The following is an 18649-nucleotide window of genomic DNA, read 5'->3' on the forward strand; positions in this document are numbered from 1 at the left end:
AATTATCAAAATTCCAAAAATTCGTCTTTTTCAGCACCTTATAACAATTAAATTACTATTATCTTAAATGTGGCAACTTAGTTTTGGCCTGTGGGATGGAGTGCAAGGTCACGTGTGGACTTTGCAGCCAATCAGATATATCTTTATAAATTATCAACCAATCAAAGTTGAGAATAATATTAAATGACGAATCACAGGACAGTATTTATTGTCCGCCAATAAAAGAATATTTTGAGTCAATTCTTCGAATTGAAATGTTTACTTTTTATGTGTAGCCAATAGAGTATGGACTAGAAAATTCTGACCAATATTATCCAATATGGCGCCAATTGCTTGCAGACAAGACTTTTGTTTTGATTCTCATCATAAAAAAGGTGTCCTAAAAATTTTCTTTTTTCACATTTATACATTAAATAGACGAAAATCTCTTTTTTAAAAATTTATAAAGATATAAACGTTAAAATTGCTTTTATAAAAAATATTTTTTTTGTGAATGAAAAAATTCTCATAAAGCGCTTTTATTATGATGCGGAAAATATTTGTACTATAAAGCTAGAGACATCTTACGGACATTTTTTGCAATATTTAGGATGGAATAAGGAAAGTAGAACTATGGTAACTAAGCCATTGAGTATTAGCTCTGCGTTAAAAAGGTAGAAAATATAATAAAGGAAAGCTATTATACCTGCATATTTGATGTAAAATTGTAGAAATGGTTTAATATGCTTTGTTGATGTAGTATTGATAGGAAAGCAGTGAAATAAAGGCATCAAATTTATAGGATCTTGTAACGTAAAATGAAGGTAAATTTTTGAAATATAAATAATAAGATCCTTACTTTTTAATTATAATAGCAAATACGCCCCTAGATGCCTCTAGGCCGGTACTCAAGGTGGGAGGGAAAAGGCGACCATTTTCAGTTTGAGTTTCAAAAAGAAAAAGATAAATAATTTTTTTAGGCTGGGGGTAATATTTCATTGTGAGGATGGAGATACCCTCTCCAAAAATTTAGTAAAAAAACAACCTTAAGGACCTATAAGAAGCTTCATTTTAAAGGAGAACCATATTGGTTCAGTGGTTAGCAAGATCCTTCACTACAAACAAAAAACTTACTACTTTATATAAAAGGATTAAATAGTTTATAACATCCCCCTAAACTTATAAGTAAAATAGCCTAAAGCCTATGTAAATTTTCTATAAAATGGATAACTCATTCAATTCATGAGAGGTTAGCTAGGTCTTGACGGCCCAAAAAAACATTACTTAATACTTATTAATATAAAGATATACTGTTAACTATAATAAAATATTGTCTTTTAAAATCTCAGGAATGGCCGAACTGCATGCTATAGGACAGATAGTGTCAGGTAAGAATATTTATTAACGTGCATTCAATTTAAAAGCTTATCTGAGAAATACAGATATAATGTTCATGGACCAGGACATGGATATAGCACCGTTGAACAAAATGATTGGTGGAAAATCATAAATAAACCTAGATTGTAGTGTTTTTTGAAGACAACGATTAACTTATTTTTAAACTTTTGGGGCAAGGACGTTCCCCCAAATGTGGTAAAGTTTTAACATTATATAAAAAATGTTGGTTTGACCTCCCAAAGTGAAATTAAGGGAGGCAAAACAAATTTATTTATTTATTATACATTTAAATTTGAATTACCCCATCTTCTCCTCTCCCCACTCAAAGAAAGCTTGGACGTCCTTGTTGGGGGTCACTTTAATCTATAGTCCATAGTCTCCTCCTCTCACCCTTAAAAAAAAAACATTAACCAGAAGAAAAGTTCGAGACAAAATAGTTTCTCTTTTGTTGCAATATCTCTGTCTTTTTCTAGGTTCTGGGTATCAACACAGTGCTCTGTTCTGTAGGTGGGGCATACACACTGGTGGAGCTTGGAAGGTATAACAAATATGCAGGGATCTTAAGGGATAAGACAATGGATTATAAATTAATGTACATCCCTTATAATCATAAACTAAATTATCCCTTCTGTACATTTGAATTTTTAGGTAGCTGGAAAGTTTTGACACTGCCAATTTGAAACCACCATTAATAAGATAACTCGCTTATAAAACTTTGATTACCAGTGAAATTTGAATTCAATGTCCCCTCCCTACCTGAAAAAATTTTATTTTAGAAGCGAAACTACTCTATCAATAGTTTATATCTAAATCCATACGTTGTTGTACACTACTATATGTACACTCACTGGAAATAAACAATCATAAAATATCATTATTTAAAATTTTCAGCTCTCGCAAATGGAAATATAATTTTACAACCTTACAAACAAAAACCATTGGGATAAAATAAAAAAATAAAATTTTATTTACTTGACAAAATATGTTTTTACTTTGTCTCAGGTTTTAGCTGGAAGCAAAGAAGGACAAACTCAGGTTTGGTTTTCTAATAAATAAAATTTTGGTCAAATAATGATGACAACTTCTATAAAATTGCAATTTTTAGATAAATAAAGCAATATATGAAAATCTGTTAATTAAATAGGCCAAAAATGAATTTGTAGAATTGATGTGCTTCAGATATAATGGCTATAGATAATTAATAAAACTAAAAAAATAAGGATGACAACATCTGTGACTAACATTGAAAAGAAATCTGAACATGAATTTCGTATCAATTTATCCCAAAATTAGAGAGCCAGAATAATTTGTGTGGACATACTTACATTTTAAGACTTGATTATTATACTTTAAAGATTAAGATTTAGCTGGAAAATATTTTCATTATTATAGGTAGATGATCCTGAGATAGGAAAAGTTGCTTACTTTTCTCATCCAATTGATATTCATTTTGCTACAAGGTACACATTTAATTACATTCTTAAACATGGATGACAACATCAATAAAAGCGAAGCTAAAGTTCAGGCTGTCATACAAACGAACAATATCCAAAAATACAGAGTTTTAGCACTTTAAAAGCTAGAAGTCTGGACAATCTCTCAAAAAACTACTTAAATAAAGGATGCTTAGTAGGAACATTATTATTTCATATTTCTTGGTCATAGAGAACATTGTACCTTATAGTCATATAGGTATCAATGATTTTAAAAAGTGATAATAAAGAATAATGAAAAAAAAGTATTATAAAACAAACAGAGCATCATGTTTAAAATGTCCAGAAGAATATTTTTTCATTTATTGTACTATCCTTAATTTCACATAAAAAAAGTGATAATAACATCATTAATTGTCAGGGGTTTACAAGGCTGGCCAAAACTTTGGGTTCAAGTCTTTCATCAAGATTCATTTGGAAGGTATTGTCTCTAAATTTATCTATCTTTATATTAATTTTTCTATCTATCTATCTATCTATCTATCTATCTCTCTATCTATCTATCTATCTATCTATCTATCTATCTATCTATCTATCTATCTATCTATCTATCTATCTATCTATCTATCTATCTATCTATCTATCTATCTATCTATCTATCTATCTATCTATCTATCTATCTATCAATCTATCTAACTATCTATCTATCTATCTATCTATCTATCTATCTATCTATCTATCTATCTATCTATCTATCTAACTATCTATCTATCTATCTATCTATCTATCTATCTATCTATCTATCTATCTATCTATCTATCTATCTATCTATCTATCTATCTATCTATCTATCTATCTATCTATCTATCTATCTATCTATATATATATATATATCTATCCACCCATTCAACCATCACTCTAACCAGCCATATATTTATCTATACCTCCATCTATCTATCAAGGAATGAATTAGTTGGTTACGGGTTTACCCACCTCCCCTCCTCTCCTGGCCTACACAATCTAAGCATCCTAACCTGGAGGCCTACAGGTAAAAATTAATTCTGCACTCGTTAGTTGCAGCAAAAACAAGAACGACAACATCTTCAAGTAGCATATCACAAAAAACCATGGTTGGTTGAACAAACAAAGCGTGTTAAAGAGCACATGTTCAGTGGTCATAAAAAAACTTTTTATATAGATATACTAGAGTTGGCTCAATATAACTATATCGCTATTGGCTAGTTTTCTATAAGTACATATCTATTTATCCATTTCTCAATAAATCAATTTTCCTCCCCCGCCATTACTATCTAAAAGAAAGAAGTAAATATTTATTAATTTAAATGATTTTAAAAAGATTTTTTCAATTATATTTTTTTCACATTACCATCACCAAAGGGTTAATATGATTAAAATTTTAGTTTTAATATTTTAACACAAAGGAAGTGTCGCCACAATCAAATTCTTTTAAAATACAGTTTTCTTAGATTTACTCTATTATGAATGTATATTTTTTATTTATGAAATAAGGATTAAATACTTCAATGTAATTCAAATAGCTACATGATGTGAGAAACTTAATTCATTCCATAAACAAATAGGATAAAGGTTTTATCACTTTGGTCAATGAGAGTTTAATAAGGATTATTGGAGCACTATGAGTTTTAAACACTTTACTATTGGAAGACTCGAGCTCATTTGTAGACGTTTATTTCCTATATAGATCTGTCATGGATCTTGATGCAATAAAGCAGGCTGTTTTGTAAATGTTAAAATTGGAAGATTTCATTAAATAAAAGTAATCGCAAATATATTTAGTAAATAATTTTTGTAAAGGATGCTTATAGGTTTAGAGATTCCGAAAAATGTTTCAGCCAGACGGACAGACGTACATATCAGAATAAACTACTCTATGAAAGTTGATACTTACTTTGATTTAAGGATACATGAACAAACATTTTTTATCAGTACAACTGAGCATGTTGTAATAGTTATCAATGATGTTAATGAAGAAAACTAAACAATCAATTTTTATCCTAAGAATGTTTGAGGTTTCTTTAATACCCTTTTCCATTTCTTCGTTCCCAAATTAAATTTTTTTAGGTGGAGTTGTTGATACAATTTCTCATCATTTTCTTGGTGGAAGTCACCAATTGAAGGTAATAATTAACAAATAACAAGGATGACAACATTCAAAAGCAATGAAGCATACAAAATCATGGATGTGATTACGGACAATATCAAATATATATAAATATATTGGAGAAAAAATAGCCTTTATGATGTATTTTTATAATTTTTAAGGGCAAAGCAAATTACATAATGGATGCTGATTATTATAGGGCATCCTCACCAAAAAAATTATTCGTATATCTTAAATAGCAGCTGAGAAGATTACATGTTTTCAATAGTATTAAGGACTGACAAACGGACAGACAAAATGAGATATGGAGTAGCTTTGCTACTAAAGAATTTAAATTTCACAAGATTTTGACGTAGCATTCAAAAACTTCATAATATATTTTTTTTTGAATATTTGTTTAGGCTCCAGAATTGATATTTTCTGGGTCTGACCGTCACAGGCTGACCACAGTAGCTACTGGAAAAATTGAAGTCCGGGTAGGTTTATTTTGATCCAAATTTGTAGCAGATTTTTTATGTACCAAAAAAGGGTGGATTGCTTTCCATTTATGACCCAACAAGGCATCACCCCCTCCCCTTCCGTTCTGGTGAATATCTGTGGACGTTACTGTTTCAATTAATTGACCAAAAGCTATTTTTTTAAGCATTACTGCTATGTTGTCATTCTTGTCTTTTTAGGTTCATATTGTTCTTAGAAACTTTGACAAATTTGGTATAGAATGTTGATTCATACCAAATTATCATTCATGATGCTGCTGATATTAGCTGGTAGCAACAATGCACAAGACTCCTCTGTTAATAATGGTAATGAAAATATGGATAATAGCACTCAATCATCTTCAAGCACTCAAGAATCTACAGGGTAAGCTTTAAAAAGTTTTAAAACTTTAGCCCAGTTCATTCCGATACCTAAAGAAATTTTTCAAAATTTTCAGTTTTTATTTGTTTCTTGATTTGTAAAGAGCTTTTGATTGTGTGAGTATTTAAATGAAACTAATTCAAACCATTTCAGATCAAGCACAACTTCTCTAAGTAGCACATCAACCAGCACAGAGAGCACAACAACATCAAGTACTACTGAATCATCAACAACTTCCACAACTACAACTACCTCTACTACAACAACAACCACATCAACTACTACTACTACTACTACAACAACAACAAAAAGTCCAGTTTTGCCCAAAAAAAGGTATCATATGTTATAAAGATCAAGAATTTTGCTTTAACTTAATTTCATACTACTATATTTATCAGAGGTTGGTATGATAACCCTTCCTATTCATACTTTGGTAACATTTGTGAGATCTTTTCTAAAGGATTTAACTTAACCTACAACATGATAACCAGTCAAGCCAAATATTAAACTTTTTATATAGATTTAAAATCAATATCATCCTAGATTATTTTTATTTCAGATCAACAGACTGGGACCATTTTTGTACCTGTGATCTTCAGGTAAAAAAACAAAGAGTATTATGTTCAACACAACTTTAAGCTCTTTGCATTATTATATTAGCTAAAATGTCTTACATTAGATTTTTTTTATCTTTTAGATCATTTTTTCCATCTTTATTAATTATTAGGTGAATTCATGTGATGTCAATTGTTGTTGTGATAAAGACTGTTCCAGGTAATTTTTTTCTTTTATTTTTCTTCAATTACAGTTTTTTTAGTGAATGTTAATAATATTTTTTTTTCAGTATTGACAAAAAGGCTTTCAAAAAATGTATTGATGAAGTTACAGTTCAAGAATCTAGGTAACAGATACATATTAAAATTAAATAACCTTTGAAGGGAAGGAAGTTATAGTCCTTTCGATTCTAAGCTAAAATCACTTCTTGTACAATACATAGATTTGAAAATGGTTCTACAAACAAATATATGTAAGAGTTAAGGTAATTAGATTTCTTAGTATAAAATCAGGGCGGTTTTTACATTTCATAGGTTGTACATCAAGATATAGTTGAAGTTGTTTGGTTATTTGTATTTCTAATCTTGTTGCTTGGATGAATTTGCAAGTTTACAGTAATCTTTACAATAATAATTTACTTTTAATTAAGGTATTGTTATAAAGAGAGTTTGATATACAGAAATAATTCGGACTATAATGCAGAAATGGCGCCAAACTCTTTACTTTGTATCTATACAGATAATTTGCCTGAAAGAAATAGGTTAGTTCTTTATTTGTTCAATAAGTGGCAGCAAAATGAATATTTTTTAACAATGATACCTCTTAGAAATATTTTTTGATCTAAAATTTTATCTAATTCTACTGAAGTTTGTATCAAATGGTTAAACACTGATAATACATTCTTTTGCACTGCAGCTTGAGAATCCTAACCCTTGTAAACCATCCTAAAATTGATAAACTAACCAAACTAACAAACTCATAGTTATTTACCATTATTTTTGTTTAGTGTACAATCCATTTCAGTATTATTAATTGACGTGATACTGTGTCAAAAGCCTTTGTCAAATCAAGATAATTATCTATTTAGATTTACAGAAAGAAAACCAACTGATAATATTACAGAATTCAACATTCTTGCCAAACGTCACACAAATTATCAGGTAGATTTTATCTTTAAATTTAAGTAATAGAATGTGTGTCTGTAGTTTAAGATCTTGCAACAGCTGAACCAATTTAGATCTCCTTTTCAAATAAGATTTTTATATATCCAGAGAACCTTAGTCCTCCCAAAAGATTCTGACCCTTGAGAAAAACTCCCCCCTCCCCCCAAATAATGAAAATTGAAAACTAAACTTTTTTTTTCAGTGGAGGCACAAGTCAACAAAATTGAACATAAATGTTCACAAGAATTATGTTGCAGGTAAAATAGTTCTTTAACAGCAAATAAATTCTTTGATTAGCATATGTTCAATTTTCTGTAATATTTTTAAAAGCGAAGCTTTTCTATAATTAGGGTCGGTCCGTACGTCCGTCCGTACGTCCGTCCGAGATAGATAGCTTTTATTCGTTAATTTAGGCATGTTAGAATAGTCCTATCGATTTCAAACTTTGCATGGTGATTCCTGTAGTAGTTAGGTACGATTTAGAAAGCGTAGCAACTCTATAATCATTACCAGAATGTCCGTACGTCCATTTTAAACATGTTGATTTTTCTACTTTTTTAAAAACAAATTTTTATGTGATCTAATTATCCGTTTTATCTGATTTTTGGTATATTGATTCCTAGGACAACAAAGAACAATATTTAAGCGAAGCAACTATATAATCGAGTCTTAAAAATGTAAATACGTCCATAAACATTATCCTGTATCAAGCAGATTTTCAACAAATTTACTTACAATTTTGCTTCGACACTTATACTTTTATATTCTGATTATTCAGTTCAGACAGTATACAAGTGTTAATGTCCGTTTGTCCATCCGTTTCAGTGCTTCGCTTTTATGGATGTTGTCATCCTTGTTATTTAACCCCTCCCTTCCCACAAAAAAATACTTTCTTTCAAAACTAAAATTTAAAGTGGATTTTCCATTCCCAAAAAAACCCAAAAGACATTGCCGTTAGTCCTAATAATAAAAGTAATAGGATGTTCGTTTTTTTGTGTATGTCTGCATCTTAAGATCTCACTAACCGTTGAATATACAGAAAAGATTACCTAATTTATTCTGTATTGGATGCTATTGTATGTACTACTTTACATTTGTTAATCATGTATTTTTATCATTCTTGTTAAAGGGCGAATATAGGTTCGATATGATATGAGCTTATATCAAAGGTGCCATTACATACTTTTAGAATATCTATGCCAAATTTAAAAATTCAAAAAAATCCTTAAGTAGATTTTGCAATTTTCTGTTTCAATTGAACATATAATAAATGAGATTGCCGACAAAATCGTTTATTTTAGCCCATTACAAGACTTTTTTTTGACTATTTTGCTTAAGTTTGATTGACTATTACATTGGCACGCACCTTAAAAGATAAATTAAATGTTTATTATTTTAGATTATATACTAGTTTATTTAATTTTTTAAAAAGCATAAAAATAATTTGCGAAGAAGGGCGTCAGGAGTATTGACAGGGTAAATAATACGTCTTAAAGTTTATTTTCTGTACAGAGATCTTTGATTAATTCATGATGATATAAACAACCCTTTTGTACGCATTTTCAACACACACACACACGGCCACAAAAAAACAGGGATTTGAAATCATTCTTCCTCCAAGAAAATTTTATCGATTATTTTTTTTTACTTTTTACATTATTTGATGTTTTTTTTAACTTTTAAATAATTTACTTTTTGAAGGTAGAAGGAGGGTATATTTACCCCTGATTGATTGGTTTCCACGTTATTACGACTATCATTTAACGAAAGCTTTTTAATTCAACCTTGCCACGAAGCCTTGTGTGATGCTAGGGTGTTGAGTTCTTAGGGAACCACACTAATTACAAAATATTTTCTTCGAGATTGACGGGTTTTAAGCTATAAACAGACTTATACAATTGAATATGTCAATATTTTTAAGTTATTTATAATCTATGGAATTGCACCTTTGATATAAGCTCATATCATATCGAACCTATATTTGCCCTTTAAGGTGATCCAATCATAGTAAATTGGCCGGAGATAAACAGCCTGGGTTACTTTCAGCTGCCAACCAAGGGCATCAGTGGACAATGTGATTCTTTAGGTATCCTTATCATTCTTTCAGAAAACGGACAAACATATTAAGATAGACATTCAGAATAGATATACCCTTGTTTGGGAGTAAACTGTTCTCTGTAAAAAGAATGTAAAATTAAGAAACAAAAGTAGAATTTAAAAAAAACTGAAAATAAATACTAAGAGATCACGATTTACCCATCCTAATCAGTAGATATGATTTGTACCAATACCTATGAAAGAAAGTAAACTAACTATTTTTCAGTTACAGTGAAGTATATGGAAAAAGCAGAAATAGTTTGTACTACAGTTTTAGGTAAATTTGTTTTGGTGCTTTCACTTAAATCTAATTTTGGACAACAGACACCAAAAGCATATTTCTTCAAAAGATGCAATTCTCTTAACTTTACTTAATCTAGTCTTTTACAAGAAAGCATTAAAATATATTTTTGTTCTTTAAAAAAATTGTCATAATCTAACTTCATAAATACTAAAAAAGTATGTCAACACAAAGATTATTGGTTTAACAGGGTAATTTAAATAATTGACTTTTTCAAAAATGCCTCACAATTATTTTTTGTTTAAATTGGAAATAAGGTGGGAAGGGGTGAATAGTTTTTCAGTCAGGTTAGGTTTTGCCCAAAATCACCAAATCTTTACAAGTATTTTTTCGAATAAATATAGTTGTTGGTAACTTATAAGCCCGACAGAGCAGGCACTGCTGGTATAGGTCCCGCAGGGCATGTATAACTAACAAACTAACCCCCTCACTCAATTTCAATTTATTTCATAAAAAAAGGAGGGGAGGGGGGGAGTTCCTGTGCTTGACAATACACTTTGAGGGAAAGAACGAAATAATTATTTTAGATGAACAATGCAACGTGGGACCAAACCTGAATGGAAAAAACTTTGTCAATGGCTTTCAAATTCTGTCTCAACCTCTGGGACCAACCAATCCTTTCATACCACAAAATAAAACAGGTTTGTATTTTTACCTTTGATTGTGTTTAGGACTATTTATCATAAATGCTTTTTAAAATCTGTTGGGGTAGCATTAACCTCCTTTGTGACCAATTGAAACTTTAGTAAATTAATTGAGGAAGAGGGAGGATGGAGGAGTGTTAAAATATTCCATGAAATTCAGGAAGTGAGGCGACAATAGACCATTGCAGTGCAGTGGTACACAAAGTTTTTATCAAATTTTAATTGGTTGATTCAAATGTGAAGTGTTGATACTTTTCAGTCAAACTTTTTTTACCTAAAGAAGGAATGATTTTGTTAATCATCAATGAGAATGAACATCAATTTATTTTTCATTGTCTTATCCCTTAAGAAAAACAATGGTGACCTAATAATATTCTGCTTCTGTAGAAAATGACAACATCCATAAAAGCGAAGCTCTGAAACGGTATAACTTTTGTAGAGTGTCAGAACTAAATAAGCATAATATAAATAAAAAAGGACATATTTACATTTTTAGGATTTGATTATAGAGATTCTTCAAGAAATATGATATGACTTAAATGGAAGTAAGGACATTTTGGTAAAAATTATAGAGTTCCTACAATTTCTAAATCATATCTAACTGTTATAGGAATCATCATACAAAGTTTGAAATCGATAGGACGATTCTAACATGTATAATTTAACATAGAAAGCTAACCGTGACCTAACCGTTACGGACGGACTGGCCGACCTTAAGTAGAGAAAAGCTTTGCTTTTAAAAATGTAATGATCCATTTTGTTTTAGATCTTGAGTTTATACCCATATCAGTAAACCTGTGTGAAGATAAAGTCTCTATTGTACCTGGAACTTCTGGAAGCCAAATTTGCCAGAACTATAGTCCGGCCACAGTTGCAGATATCCCCTCGCCATCCAAGGTAACGGCAATTTATTCAAAGCAATGAATCCCCCCAACAAAATTGAAAATAAGAAGGGAGGAGAATTGTTTGTTTATTACCTTAGGCCACGAAAGATTAGGTTACTTAGGGTAATAGGTAGCTCTGCAGGGTTAGGGCACCATTTACTTCTCTTATTATCTGCATTACTTCTATCCATTTTTAGAAACGAAGCTTCTCTAAAATTCTCTTTTTCAGGATATACAGCTATTTTTTGTGTTAAGATTACCAATATATATGTGTATCCAGAACGTCATGATTCAAAGCACATATTTATAAAAGAAATGTATATGTACTTAATTCAATAACTTTTTTTATTTTAGAGATGTGACAACCTTTTAGCTTCAGTTCATTATGACATTTATCATAGGTAATCACATTGCTGAATTGATAACTTTATTTTTAAATCAACTAAAAGCTCATAATAGGCTTTTTTGTTGTGCTGACTTTAATGTTCTTATGCCCTGGCGTGCACAGGATTTTACCAGAGAGTTTGAAATTGAGTGAAGATAGGGGATGCCTCTCCATTTTCTATTATCAAGGTTTGAACCCCCCACCCTTCCTTTTCTGTGTACTACATAAATAATCTGTTATAGGTAAATCTACCAAAAGGCATTAAGGCAGTTATCTAATTATTTTAGCCTATATAGAATATTTGTATTGTATTTCAGTGGAGTGACAGGAATTGACAGCATCGAGGCGTTTATAACTCTTAGAAAAGGTACATATACATTTTATTATTATATCTTACCCTTTTAAAGAGGACAATAATTCTCCAATGTTTTGGAGGTTATGGGCGCAATTTTACCTCCCCCCCCCCAAAAAAAAAAAAATATTTTTTTATTTTATTTTATCTCATGGAAGATTTTTATATGCACATGCATAGTTCAAATTTTATTCTGTAATTGAACGAACAAGGATTAATGCGTCCAAAAGTAGAAAGCTAATAAAAAGAAAAAAAGGGCATAAAATGAGTGAATAAAATCAATCCAGAACGCATAAAAGGTCATAGATTCTTCGCAACTAAAATCTTTACTATAAGGTACACCAGGAAAACAGCTGCAACAGCAGTTCTCATACAGAAGCCTGTGGTCATCAGATAACCTGACCCTAGAGGAAGAACAGCTGCCCGAAAAATCAGGCAATCCAGGTATTAAGCTCTTATGGATCACAGGCCTGCCCTATTTTTGATTGTATAAAACCATCAAACCAATCAGTGGACCAATTAACGCACCCCTGATTTGTGATTGGTTAGTTTAAAACTAGTAGTAACCTTTCAACGAATAAAACCCAACCCTTCCCTGAATATTTCAAGGATTTGTACTATTTTTAGGGGGTAATTCCCCCCCCCCTTTTAAATCATTTTTTGTTTAAGGTTATCTGGACAACAAACCAATCTGGAGAAAGGTTGTCTCCAAAATGACTAAACAAGCAGAAAAAGATTTTAGTGTAGACTTTTTCTCTATTTTTAATCCAGGTTTGATTTACTTTTTATTGACAGTAGTACAGTTACTCTATAACTTTAGTATGTTCGTCTGTTCTCTTTGTGATGATAGAATACAGTATCCCTGTCAAAACTGTTGTCATTATAGCGATATGAAATTTCAAGTGTTTATATCGACTATAAATAAGTAATTTTTTTTTAAATGAGAGATTGTCATATTTGGGTCAGGTTTGACTTTCAGCTGGTCTTTAAAATTGTAAAAAGTTGATTTCCCAGAGGCTTGCAGGCGGATGCCGTGCGGCTGAAGATATTTCTTGGGAGGGTGAAAGTACCCATCCACAAAATAAAACCTCACATGACCTGTAATAAGCTTAACCACTTTTTTCCGACGATTATCGCGATCCTAAGCTACAGACACACACACACACACACACACATACTGTTACTTTTTCAATAAGAATTGTTATCAAATAATCGTTTTTTTTCAGAAGGACAAATAGAGTGTCCATTCGGAGAGCCAAATCATCCCAGAAAATCTATAAAATTTGGAGAAAGAATCCAAGTTGGGTATTCCTACCATGTGAATAGATCTTCCCTGTCATCTGCTTGCCATCAGGGACGTTGCTACAAATAGCATATAGTAGTTAATAACAAAGCTACTCTGTAATTCACTTTGTCTATCCGTCAGTTCGTCCGGAACGGTTGTGTAAATGCAATTTTCTCGGCTGCTCTCTGAGATAGAGAGCTGATTTTTTTTGTGTATAGATCCTCTGTAACAGTGTATATCACTAACATCTGCTCAATGAATACTTGTCTATTTGTTCATCCATGATCTTTGGTGCTTCTTATTTTATGGATATTGTTAGCCTTTAATGATGTTTCTTAAATCAGCAACCAGCAAAAATAGTTTTTTTTCTGTTGATGTAAAATAGTAACTTTAGATGACTAACCCTGAAAAAGACCAAAAGGAAAACAGTGTAAGAACTACTTTATAGATTACTAGCGGCTACGCCCCTGGAAGCCTCTAAGGGAACTTAAGTTAGGAGAGGGAAAATTTGAATTCATCCCATTTTAAATTTGAGTTTCAAAAGCAAAAAAATATTTTTTTTAGTTAGAGGGGTGAAGACACACTCCCCAAAAATAATTTAAAACCTTTCCAGGACCTATAAGAAGCTTCAATGTAAAGGAGAACAATATCGGTTTAGCGGTTAGCGAGATTCTTCGGGACAGACAAAAAACGATTACTACTTTATATAATAGGATATGTCATATGGTTGATGAATTTTAGAACAAAAGGGCAGTTTCTTCCTCTTTAGTTTTATATTAAATAAGTCAGATTTAAATAATTTAATTTCTTAGCTTTAGCTTAGCTTAGGAAATTAAGACGTCCAAAAATATACATATGTGACTAAATATAAATATAAAAACAAAAATCTTAGTCTGATTGTAATTCCTTTTTAGGTTGGACAATTTATTATGTCTGATTGACCTTCTAGGGTAATTACTTAATGTTTTTTTTTTATTTTGACAACGTTATTACAAAATCAGATGAAATTGAATGCCTTCACGATGATGGTTGGGGAAAAGTTCACAAAAAAGCCACCAGAGTTCGCTGTCGGATCTTTTGGGGATTCTCACCCCAAAAGAACATCTGATTGGGTTAAGGTTAGAATTCTTTAGTTTGCTATCTTAATGCCATGGGGAAGATGATTTGATCGATTATGTCCAATATATTACAAAGTTTAGAAATCAAATAGGAGAAGCCTATATTTACCAACTTTTTCTAAATTAGATTTTCATTGTTTAATATCTTATTACATTGACGTCTTTTTATTTATCTGTAAAAATGACTACTAATAAATTTGGGAGGGAGAATACTTTTAATGTTACTGGCCCCCAAATTCTTTTAAAGCTTAAAAACTGTTATTGGGTTGGACATGGATGCTGATTTTATTTTTCTTTATTAGGTACAAAATTATTTTAACCACTATGAGTAATTTTATTGAATTTTGATTAATTGATTACAAACTATAAGTGTTAAAACTTTTAAATTTTAGTTATCATTGGGGATGTATATCAATTTATCGCCCATTATCTTATCCCTTAGATATCCTTGCACCATATTTTCGCCTACTCTTATAAAATGGCCATTTAAGCTGGCTAATATAACTTCCAACCACTCATTTTACCTCTTCTCTCACCTTCATCTGGAGGAAAATACTGACCAATAAATGAGATAGGAACCTAAATTGATGTCAAAATTTCCCCTGTCATAATATCCACGTATATTATATCCATTTATTCAGGTGATCTGGGTTGACTATCCCGACCTGACCAGCCCGGCTCCAGAATTTCCTGGCAGATGTGATGATCTCATCACAAACCTTGACATCCAGGTTATTTATACCTCCATAGGTAGGTGATTTTTTCCACGCCCTTAGAGAAATTTAAAAGCAATTGAGGTAAGGTAGGATGGGTGTGGGGGGGAGTAAGTTGACTCCTCATTTCTGAATTTAGTTTTTAAAAAATACTAATATTTTTTTTGAGTGGGGATGTATTTTTGTTGTCTAGGTTCGATCTTGTGGGGTCACCGTTAATGAGAACCATATCGTTTTAGAGTTTAACCTCTATGTTTATTTTATATGTTTATTATTCTTTCCCAGGGCTTATATAAAGCTTTCCTGAAATGAAAAGCACAATCGGTTAAGTCATTAGCGAGATCTTGAGGAACAAACAAATTTACTTCCTTATATAAAAAGGATATATTTTTTTTTGTAGAAAATTTGCTCGAATTTTTAAAGCTTTTGAAATTGTATGTCACAATACAATAATTTGGATTCAACAAGGATTCAAAATTTAATTACATAGCATTTTTTTATATTTAGGTTCCCTAACCAACCCTCAGAATAAAATAATTGGCATGGCATACAAGTTTGGACGTGCTAACGATGTTTTATTCAAATGCTTTGGTCTATCCTGTAATCATGGGTAAGTAGGTTGTAGTTGCGCTACAAGTGATCATTTCATTTTTCTACACCCCTAGACTCTAGAGGTCTTCGCTCCATAACGGAGATTTTGCAGGTTCTTTTTCTAGGAAGATTTCATCTGAGGAGGTGGAGGTACCCTTCCCCAAAGTTGTTATAAACATCTCCTAGACCTGTAAAAAGCTTCACTGCAAAGGAGAACCATACTTCGTGTTTTAAGTTTTAATTTGTTAAACTGCACAGTAATATCTCTAAAACAGCTCAACTATTTAGAATCATCGATATAGAATATGTTAATAGTGTGAGAGATTCTTAAATGCACTAATAAAATCTATATTTCAGCTGGCTAATATAGCTACCTCATCCACACCCGTTACCCCATATTTTCCCCTCCTACTTGAGAACCGAAATGACCAATAAATAAGGACCATTGTAGCAATCTAAAAGGACGATAAACGTATCCCTGTCATAATATCCACGTATTCTATATCCTTTTTAGAAGCAAAACCCAGAGGATTGAGTTTAAAGTTGATGTGAACTTTCTGAACGTGGCTGAGCCAGCGCTGCCAAGATATGCAGAGTATCCTGTTATTCAGGTATAGCCAGGGGAACAGGGATAACCTCTAGAAGATACCATTAGGTGTTATTTAGGTGTATCTCGGAACCAAATCTTGCGGCCAAATGTCCTACAGACAACCAACCCTTTGATTGCACGAACTTTGTCTGAGAAGGCCTACTAACTGTGCATGGTAATGAATTGCGCCTGGTTTGGGCATTCCTCATACTCTAACTATTTATGTCGCGAACCTGACATAGCGGTAGTTGGAACCATTTTTAACGTCTTTAGTTATGAACAGATGCGCTACGTGTTACACCACAGTCGCGGGTGAAATGGATGAATAGATACACCCCACCACCCCCCCTCCCAAATCAAAATAAACAAATCATAACAAAACCCTTTTTGGTGGAACCGAAATTATTGAAGGAAAAGGAAACATGGTATATTGTCCAATAAAAATTACGTCATACAATACAAATGACCAATGATAGGCCAGTAAACAATTTACCATAGGTTAATTAAAATGTATACTGGACTATATAAGCAATCTAAATTGACGACAAAATTCCCTTGTTTCTTTATCCACGTAAAATGTATACATTAAGCACAGTAATATTTATATATTTTTTTAGGCACATTTTCCAAATGATTTCTTCTACCCCTTTCTGACAAACGGTAACCAGGTAAAAATATTAATTCTATAGAAGCAACGCTTCTTTGCAAGTTCTGTTGTTTGTACACGAATACACCTCCTTATGCGTAGCGGGACAAAGTCTCTCAAAATCACAAATTAGGGTTGGGCCGGATATCCGGTGTGGCCGGATATCCGGCCGAATTTCCGGCCATTTTCAATATCCGGCCGGATACCGGATATTGAAACTATCCGGCCGGATATCCGGCTCTGTAATTTTTTATACTTTACACCAAAAATCTCTGCTTTTTAAAATCTTAAATGGCTATAATTTTCTTATTATTGAAGCTAGAAGAACATTTTTTCTGAATAAGTTTAACTTTATGTAAATTTATACAAGATTTCTGAAGAAATTTTTTTTTTACTACTTTAATATCTGGTAATTTGGCCGGTTATCCGGCCGGATATCCGGTAATTTGGCCGGATAACCGGATATCCGGCATTTGAAATCAGCCGGATATCCGGTATCCGGTATCCGGCCAAAAAAGTATCCGGCCCAACCCTATCACAAATGTGACGTCATAAAAATGAGGGATGAGGAGAGGAGGAGTGGGAAAGAAAACCACTAAAAAAGATATGGATAATTCCTTATTTTTATACACACTTATAGACACTTTGTCCGGCTACCTTTATAAAGTTTCTCATTTAGTGGATATGTCGTAAGATTTTCTATGTATTAAAGCGATAATTTACTTTTTGATTCTTTACGTCAGAAAATCAAACCGTAACACTCAACTGTAAAAACTAGAAAATTTTTAAAAAGAAATACTAACGATGAATTTTTTAGATTATGATATTTTACATAGATTTAAGAAATTTAACTTTTTTTATAGGTTTCTTAGCATTGTGGTCGAATTGTGACTACACCGCGTTTCCATTTAATCAAGAGATTAATCATCTAATAGATTTTACATCTATTGTTAATAATAATCTTGTCTATTTTTAGTGGGACCAACCAAGAAATTTGAAGACTGTTTTATTATTAGCTTTTTGTGTGATTTATATTAACCTCTTTTCTTAAAATTCTTTTAGTATTGTAAAAATTATTCTGTACTAGTAATGCCCAAATGTTTCAACCAATAAATTAAATTTATGCATTGTCATTGAAGATAGAAAATCGTTTTATAGCCCATTTTCTTATCCTGAATTATTTTTGAATATCATGAATGTTATTTTGCTTGCAAAATCTTAAACAATTTTCTAGGCTAATAGGAGTAATGGTTTTCTTGGCCTTAATTAGATATAAAGGACAATTTGTAAGACTTAGGACTCGAGATCCTAGGAAACTTTATCAGATTTGGCCTATTATCTTATTTTTTCCTATTTTTTCCACAATTGTTAAATTTCATTAGATATTAATTTTTTTGTATTGTAAAATGTAATAGATAATAATAATTTCTCGTATTCATTCGAATCCGGTGGATAGGAACCGGTTCTCATTCATACGAAAAAACTATGTCTAGCATCATATTATATCCAGCTTTC

General features: G+C 31.6%; 3 protein-coding genes across 3 annotated transcripts; all 3 read left to right on the forward strand.

Annotated features, from left to right (window-relative positions):
* Positions 1 to 1330: 1330 nt before the first annotated feature.
* On the forward strand, positions 1331 to 5444 carry B9d2 (B9 domain-containing protein 2). The gene is made up of 7 exons (XM_080146367.1): positions 1331 to 1367; positions 1851 to 1915; positions 2380 to 2412; positions 2770 to 2837; positions 3773 to 3858; positions 4914 to 4969; positions 5355 to 5444. Exons 1-7 carry the CDS (start codon positions 1331 to 1333, stop codon positions 5442 to 5444), a joined length of 435 nt encoding a protein of 144 aa, XP_080002493.1.
* LOC145304485 (tectonic-3-like) lies at positions 4914 to 13564 on the forward strand. The gene is made up of 19 exons (XM_080146368.1): positions 4914 to 4969; positions 5355 to 5429; positions 5631 to 5814; positions 5965 to 6144; positions 6371 to 6410; positions 6539 to 6585; positions 6656 to 6712; positions 7016 to 7126; positions 7454 to 7526; positions 7732 to 7786; positions 9523 to 9615; positions 9853 to 9903; positions 10455 to 10568; positions 11338 to 11468; positions 11810 to 11856; positions 12158 to 12207; positions 12529 to 12636; positions 12862 to 12963; positions 13419 to 13564. The coding sequence occupies exons 3-19, from the start codon at positions 5672 to 5674 to the stop codon at positions 13562 to 13564; spliced, it is 1548 nt and encodes a 515-aa protein (XP_080002494.1). The 5' UTR covers positions 4914 to 4969; positions 5355 to 5429; positions 5631 to 5671.
* Positions 13565 to 14479: 915 nt separating this feature from the next.
* LOC145304327 (tectonic-1-like) lies at positions 14480 to 18294 on the forward strand. The gene is made up of 6 exons (XM_080146193.1): positions 14480 to 14595; positions 15237 to 15345; positions 15816 to 15918; positions 16414 to 16510; positions 17106 to 17156; positions 18111 to 18294. The coding sequence occupies exons 1-6, from the start codon at positions 14500 to 14502 to the stop codon at positions 18183 to 18185; spliced, it is 531 nt and encodes a 176-aa protein (XP_080002319.1). The 5' UTR covers positions 14480 to 14499; the 3' UTR covers positions 18186 to 18294.
* The last annotated feature ends 355 nt before the right edge of the window (positions 18295 to 18649 follow it).

The sequence above is a fragment of the Acartia tonsa genome, chromosome 13, assembly GCF_053477335.1.
Source record: "Acartia tonsa isolate MP-2025a chromosome 13, ASM5347733v1, whole genome shotgun sequence".
NCBI lineage: Eukaryota > Metazoa > Arthropoda > Copepoda > Calanoida > Acartiidae > Acartia > Acartia tonsa.